Source organism: Alosa alosa, chromosome 2, assembly GCF_017589495.1.
Source record: "Alosa alosa isolate M-15738 ecotype Scorff River chromosome 2, AALO_Geno_1.1, whole genome shotgun sequence".
Classification (NCBI taxonomy): domain Eukaryota; kingdom Metazoa; phylum Chordata; class Actinopteri; order Clupeiformes; family Clupeidae; genus Alosa; species Alosa alosa.
In genome coordinates, this window is record NC_063190.1 from 4,081,870 (window position 1) to 4,089,369 (window position 7,500).

The 7,500-nt window shown below is 45.8% G+C and overlaps 1 protein-coding gene across 4 annotated transcripts in view; it reads left to right on the plus strand.

The window, feature by feature from the left end:
- Positions 1-7,500, plus strand: part of abr (ABR activator of RhoGEF and GTPase) — a 136,522-nt gene that overhangs the window by 74,003 nt on the left and 55,019 nt on the right. For all 4 annotated transcript variants that reach the window (XM_048270610.1, XM_048270619.1, XM_048270629.1 and 1 more), the window contains 4 exons: positions 2,317-2,488; positions 5,345-5,461; positions 5,844-5,919; positions 6,164-6,268. In XM_048270610.1, coding sequence (XP_048126567.1) covers positions 2,317-2,488; positions 5,345-5,461; positions 5,844-5,919; positions 6,164-6,268 — 470 coding nt within the window. The remainder of the gene's footprint in view (positions 1-2,316; positions 2,489-5,344; positions 5,462-5,843; positions 5,920-6,163; positions 6,269-7,500) is intronic.

Genomic DNA, 7,500 nt, shown 5'->3' on the forward strand with positions numbered 1-7,500 from the left:
ATTCTCCAGAACGTTTGTTGTTCTCTCTCGACACTCTTTCATTGATCTTCTTTTGTTTCTCTTCTCTCTGTTTTTTCTTTATATGTGATGACTGTATATGTCTTCATGATGAGACTCATCTAGTTCTTTTTGTCTGTCGCTGTCACACTGCTGCACACAGGTCACAGGTTTTATGAAGAAAACAACAATTGAGTTGCCAAGTGGTGGCTCGCTGGATTCTGTTGGTCCCTGAAGCGTAGTGTCCGCCACCCCCTTATCTCTCCCTGAGAGGTGTTTTATAGAGTGACCCTCAATTCAGCGAAAGTGGCCTAAGCTTCATCATGCTCCTTCAACACACACACACACACACACACACACACACACACACACACACACACACACACACACACACCCTGCTGTGTGTGTGTGTGTGTGTGTGTGTGTGTGTCTGTGTGGACAGGTAGGAGCATTATGTCAACCTCCTCCGCCGAGGTTACTGTCTCCAGGACGCCCCTGTCTGGGCGATTGATGGCCTCTGTGGCTGCCTGTCTCTGCAGCCGTCATGTCTCCATGGCATCTCATGTTCCCGTCATGTCCGCCCATTCTCCCCCACTTATTTGATCTCTGCTTCCCCAACTCTCCTGGATCAGCTGAGTAAAGCTCATCTCCACTATACACCTGCTTTATAGCTAATTCCAGATCAGTCTCTATACATAAATAAATCCCCCAGCTCCATATCCATACTGCAAGTGGGGATGTTGTCTTTGTGTCTGTGGCGTCCGAGGCTCAGTGTTCCACAGAGTCACCCTGATTATCGTATTCCCCTTTTGTTTCCCACTGGATTTTAATTAGTGACACAGAGACATGAATATTCATACAGCTCCGATTAGAAGAAACCGACACAAGCGGAGGAGACAGGCGTGGTCTATTAGGCATATTTTATGCCACTGGAAAGACAAGCCGCTGGCATAATGAGCTGCGATGTGTCGTGGAGCGCATCTGCTATGCTTATGAGCTGCTGTATGGAGTGGAGGTGCTGTCAGTGTTGACAGGTAAAAATGAAAACACAGCCATAATGCTCATCCCCCCCACTCCAGCCCCATGGAGTTGTCTCACACGTATAGCGTAGCAATTAGCATACAATGCAGAGTAGAAACATTTGGAACATGTAGGTGTCAGTATATGGTCGTGTGTGTGTGTGTGTGTGTGTGTGTGTGTGTGTGTGTGTGTGTGTGTGTCTGTGTGCACACGTATGTGTGTCTGTGTGTCTCTGTGTTCTGGGCTCATACTCTCATACTCTACTTGTGTTCTTATATACAGTGCTTAGGCCTTATCTCACACTTCCTTGTTCCCTAAGATGAACAGTGTTGATGTGAGTAGTGGAAGCCCAGTGTGCTTCAGCCATCCCTGTGTGAGCACGAGGCCTCTGTTTCCATTCCAGGTCCTAGCGATCATTAAAACCTGCAGGGCATTATCCAATAAAGGCCAAGGCCAATGCTGTTTCCAGCAAGTCAACATTAGGGTAATGGTGTTTGGTCTGTCATAGGACTCGGCCAGATAAGTCACCAGCATAATGAATATGATTTGTGTGTGTGTGTGTGTGTGTGAATATGATTTGTGTGTTAATGAGTTGACAGTGTACACCCCAGGCTAACTTCTGCATTCTCATTAGCAAAGTGGAGGTGCTTTCCCCTGGACATTCATTTAGACACATGATTTATACGCAGATGTACCGCGTGCACATTTGTTGTCAGCATGGTTTCCCCAAAACATTATAAATGAGCCGTCATCTACTTTTAGCCTGTGTTTCTGTGCTCCAGTGAAGAATGGCTGCTCACAAATCTCCCACATTGCTGGCATATAAATAATGTTAATCTTACAGGAACAAAGAGGTGTGCTTGTTTTGAGAACGCATTAAAAGGAATATTAAATTACCGCAATGATACAGCAGCCTTTTTGTCTTGCAATCTTCCATTGTCCTCAGGTTCCTAGCCAAGGCTAATTGAATCTCTCTATCTATCTATCTCTCGCTCCCTTTCTCTCCCTCTCTATATCCCTCTTTCTTTCTTTGTGTGTGTGTGTGTGTGTGTGTATGTGTGTGTCCTTGCCTGCATGTGTGCTTTTTGCTCATTGTGCATATGCCTTTCTTTGTGTGTATCCATGTGTTTTTGAGCTCTTTGTTTGTCGTTTGTTTGATTGAACATTTTGTCAGATCTTTGTATATTGTGATGAATAATGAAGTATGATTTTAAAATATCTTTGTTTGCCCCCCTCCCCTCTCTATATGTATATATATATATATATATATCCCCCTGCCCTGCCCCCTTCCCTCTCCAGCAAGCACCAGCAGTATGAGTGTAAGTGGTACACCCCGCTGGCCGACCTCACCTTCCAGACGCTGGACGACGCGGCCGACTCTATCCCCCACATCCAGACGCTGCCCGAGCATGAGCTGGATGAGATGAAGAACAAGATCTGTGTCTTCAAGAGCGAGATCCAGAAGGAGAAGGTGTGTGCGTAAGCGTGTGTGTGTGTGTGTGTGTGTGTGTGTGTGTGTGCGTGTGTGCAGGGTTCTAGAGTGCGACATGTCGTACATGTGACCAAATTTTTTAAGGGTGCGACAAATGTTTTCTTGGGTCGCACTGGTGCACCTAATGTCTTATGGGTGAGCGCCTAGACTTTCCTCACATCTGCTGTCTCTCCACGAACTAAGCGTTTGTCCTCCTTTGACTAGTGTTGCACGGTGCACCAATACTACAAAAGTATCGCAATACCCTGAAATTAGAAACGTCAACAATACCTAATTTTATTACTGTAGTATCGATATACTTGAATGATAGTCGGTGCTTTTCGTAGCCTATGTGTCTTTTCTCCTCACACACACACAGCTTTTAACCTGCAGCTGTTGTGATAAGTAGCGAGTAGCGATGTCAAGTTGATTTGCTGACTTGCACCGCTCAAGTTTGTGTTGCTAACCTACCTAGGCTATGGAATTTAGTTCATTTAGGCCTTTCTGAAATACTGTAAGCTACACAACCTATTGGTAAACTTTTACATCTTGAGAGTTCCTTCTAGGTAACTGTCCCGTTAGCTCACGCGTCATTTATTAATGTAGTGCTCACCAAAATCATAGAAATTAACATTGCAAGACATCTCTTGCAATAACCCCAGACATATTTCCTTTGACTTGTTAGTTTTTTTTAACATTTATTTTATTTAACAACAAATAAAACAAATGAATTGCATCCATATATCCTTGAATGATGAACGACTATTTTCTTCTAGCCTAAAACCTTGAGAATGAAAGCTAATTACTTTCATGTTCTTCTTAAAGCTAATTACTTTCACATTCTCTTCTGAAAAAAATGGGTGCACCTACATTTTGTGCTGGTGCACCTAAATAAAAAAAGTTAGGTGCACTAGTGCAACCAATGCAAAAAGGTAGCCTGGAGCATGTGTGTGTGTGTATGTTTGTGTTTCCATCCATCCTGGAAATGATGATATTGAAGTGTGTGCTGAGGCCATTGATGGCCACTCTTATCTATGTGTGCCAAACCACAGGCAAGGCATATGATCAGAGATGCTAGGGACCTAGTGGGCGGAGGGGAACTAATTGGCTCTCTTTTTAGCTAAACTTCCACTTATCTGACTAGAGACCCACAATAGTCAGCTATTCAGTTTCAGTTGTATAAAGCCTCTATTCAGAGTCCAAGATGGCGGCTGAGTGGTGGTGTGTTTTTAGGCTCTGATTAGGTTAGGATCTATAAAGGATGCTGTTTTCATCCCTGCACTCTGGGAGCCTATGCACAGAGGTAGCGCACTTGTGCAGCAGCCCGCTCTTTGAGAGAGGTCGTTGCAGTGACCACAGAGTGGGGTCAACTAAGGGCAGACTCCGCTTCCAGGAACAGAGGAAGGGACACTGCCCACAGCTCCCCTCGCGTGGACTGCCATACCTGGGCGTGCCCGACCAGCCCGGCTTCCATCTTTCACCCCCCACCAGTCTGGCCAAGACTCTGTTTATCTTTAGGAATTAAAAGCTGTGTGTTCCGCTATTAAGCTCCCCACCCCCCTCTGCTCACCAAGCCGCTGGTGTTGTCATTGGAATGAACCTGTCAGGAGTTACCGGTACATTTGGAGGACAAGTTGTTTTGGTGCTCATTAGTGGTGCAGGCATGATGGTGTGCTGTGTTTGATGTACCCCCCCACACACACACACACACACACACACACACACACACACACACACACACACACACACACACACACCACACACAAACACTGAGATATGTGAGAATAGAGTTGTCCTTGTTTAGATTGAGTGGAGTAGCATGGAACAGAGATAAGCATCTTGTCCAGTGTAAACAGGCATAATGAGGGAGGAGAGTTTAGGGAACACTGGCGTGTACTCGCACACCCCTTACTTCCTCTCGGGCTCGCGCCCAAACACAATGGCTCCTAGGAGCTCAGGCTTATGTTGGGGATCTTCTATTGTCCAACACACACACACACTTACACACACATACATAGACACACATACACACACACAAACACTTAAACACACACACACAAACACTTACACACACATACACATACACACACACACATATACACATACACACACACACACAAACACTTACACACACACACACACACACACATACACACACACACACACACACACACACACACACACACACACACACACACACACACAAACACCAGATTCTCTTGGATATGCAGCACAGGTAGCCCACGCAGCACAGCCGGGAGCTGCACCGCTGTTGAAAGACAGCAGGAGAGTTAGTTCTCAGGAAAGGCAGGAAAGAATGGAGGGATGTAGTGGAGTGCTGGAGGGAGGTGAAGAGGTGTTCTGGAGAGGGAAGAGAGGGGAGGGGAAAGGGACGAAGCCCAGCAAGGCGAGAGAAGGAACGCCATCAGCACAGGAAGTGATGTGATTTGGGGAGTGCTAGGCATGATTACTAGCATGATTAGCACCTCATAGCGGCTGCCTGGTTTGGAGAGGGGCAGGTAGTTGAGTGGGAACCACTTGTGCTGCATATTCAAGAGAAACGTGCGTGCGTGCGTGTGTTTGTGGTTGTAGCCCAGTTCTGACATCCTGTTCTGAGGAACTGTTTGTGTAACTTCTCCATTACAAACCATCTGTTCTTTATCCATTTTTGGGTTTTGGAACCACAGCATTTCTGATGAATCAACATGATCAACTGTTTTCATCATTGTTGTGTGTGTGTGCGTGCGTCTGCGTGCGTGTGTCCGTCTGTGTGCGTGTGTCTGTGTGCGTGTGTCTGTGTGCGTGTGTCTGTGTGCGTGCGTCTGTGTGCGTGCGTGTGTGTGTGTGCATATGCAGACAAAGGGACAGAGCCGCGTGGTGGACCGCCTGAGGAAGAAGATGAACGAGCAGGAGGCATGTCTCCTTCTGCACTCGCCCTCAATCCCCTTCCGCATCCACAACAGAAATGGCAAGGTACAGAGCACACCAAGGGACCAACTTATACCACTTATACTTATACTTATTGAACTGGCTGCCACTTGTATTCAATGTGCCTTACTTATGTCAATTATTACAAGAGGCATTCTCCCCAGAGTAGTTTGGGGCTAATTGCCTTGTTCAGGGACATGATGGTGGCAGTTGGGGAACTCGCAACTTTTCTGGCTAACCCAGCTCCTTAACCACTACACACACATCCACAAACACCCACCCACAGCACATGATTGTCCTGTCACATCTGAAAATAGGACTGAATCCAGTTAGCCTCTGTTCCTCTGGGCTACTCTGCAGCGCCACATTTGAACACTAGAGGGAGCTGTTGGTTTGCATCTCAGTCCCTCTCCTCTTTCTCCCTCAGAGCTACTTGTTTCTGCTGTCTTCAGACTATGAGAGGTCAGAGTGGAGAGAGAGCATTGAAAAACTGCAGAAGAAAGGTATGGAAAAACTGACAAAAATAATAATTTATTTTTAAATAATAATAAAATAACTCCTTTTCGAATAATACCCAAAAATAAAGTTAGTAACAGTCTACCCAGTCTACTTGTAAATAACTTCCTACTTGTAACTTCCTGTGCATATCTTCAGCACTGGTGCTATTTTAGTGTGTGTATGACTAGTGTGATGATGTGTATCTGGTCAAACAGTGCTGTGAGTGATTGTGTGATTGATGCGTTCCAGACCTGCAGGCCTGTGTGCTGAGCTCTGTGGAACTGCAGGTTCTCACCGGATTCTGTTTCAAACTCAGAACCGTCCACAACATCCCACTCACCAGCCACAAAGATGGTGAGGATCTCCTGCTCTCCCGTTGTCTTGCTCTCTTTTTCCTTTCCACTCTCCTTTCTCTCCTTTTTTTCTCTGTCAGTGTCTCACCTTTTCCTCCACTTCTCTCTATCTCTTTCTCTTTTTCTATCTTTCTATCTCTCACCTTCTCTCCTGTCTGACTTTCTTTTCCTTCTTCGCACACACGCACACACACGAACCCTTGAGCTGACGCAGTGCTGAATCCAGGCCACACTCCCCCCCAACTCTGCTTTGAGTTAAAACTCACTCTCCTTCTTTTCTCCTTCCTCTCCCTCTCCCTTTTCTTCTCTCCTTCTTTTCTCCTTCCTCTCCCTCTTCCTTTTCTTCTCTCCTCCTCTCTCTTTTTCTGTGCTCGTCGCTCCAGCTTTCCTCAATAAACGCGTCTCTCTTGATGCTGCCTCAGCAGCACTAACAGCAGCAGCAGAAAGAAAGCCCAACTGGATTAGAAGTGGAATCTGGGTTACAATCTGTTTCTAATCCACTGATAACCTGTGCCACGTTGTTTCCAGACACAAACAAAAAGTTCTGTGGCCTAGTTCGGTTGTCTTTTCCCCAAATATTCCCTTTTTTTTTACTTTGATGGGACCTGATATGGGATTGTTTGGACTGAGGTGACATTAAAGCCATGTGTTCTCCCTGCTGCGATTTGCACCGGATGGAGGCAAAAAACCCCACAGGCAAAGCTCCTGCATCCTGCCCCTGTATCTCCACTCCTCTGAAGCAGCCTGATTTGGCTTTCTTGACCCTGCTGATTCTGAAGTCCACCTCAACCTCCACCTACACCTCCATCTCCACCTCTATAACCCTGCACAGCAGTGACATGACTGGGATCTAATCTTGTGGATCTGCTGTATCTCCTGCTCTGCTCAAGTGCCTGTCTTAATGACTCTCTCCCCGAGAAGTTTGCCCATGCTTTATATAGGCTACGTGGAATAACACTTTGTTTTGTAAACATAGTTGATTTGGTTGACCACAACTATTTTATCTAATTTTACTGAAAGCTTGAAAGCCTCCAGCTACCTAATTAGGCTGTATAAACCTTTATTGGCGCGTATAAAAATCTTGAGCTTTTTATAGTAACCTTATTAAATGTTTGTGTGTGTCTAGAGCAGCGTTTCTCAAACTGTGGGTCGAGGAGACATGCCAGGTGGGGCTAACTGGCGTGAAAAACAGGAGTTTTTAATTAATTTTTTTATCTGTAGCCTGGGCCCAGG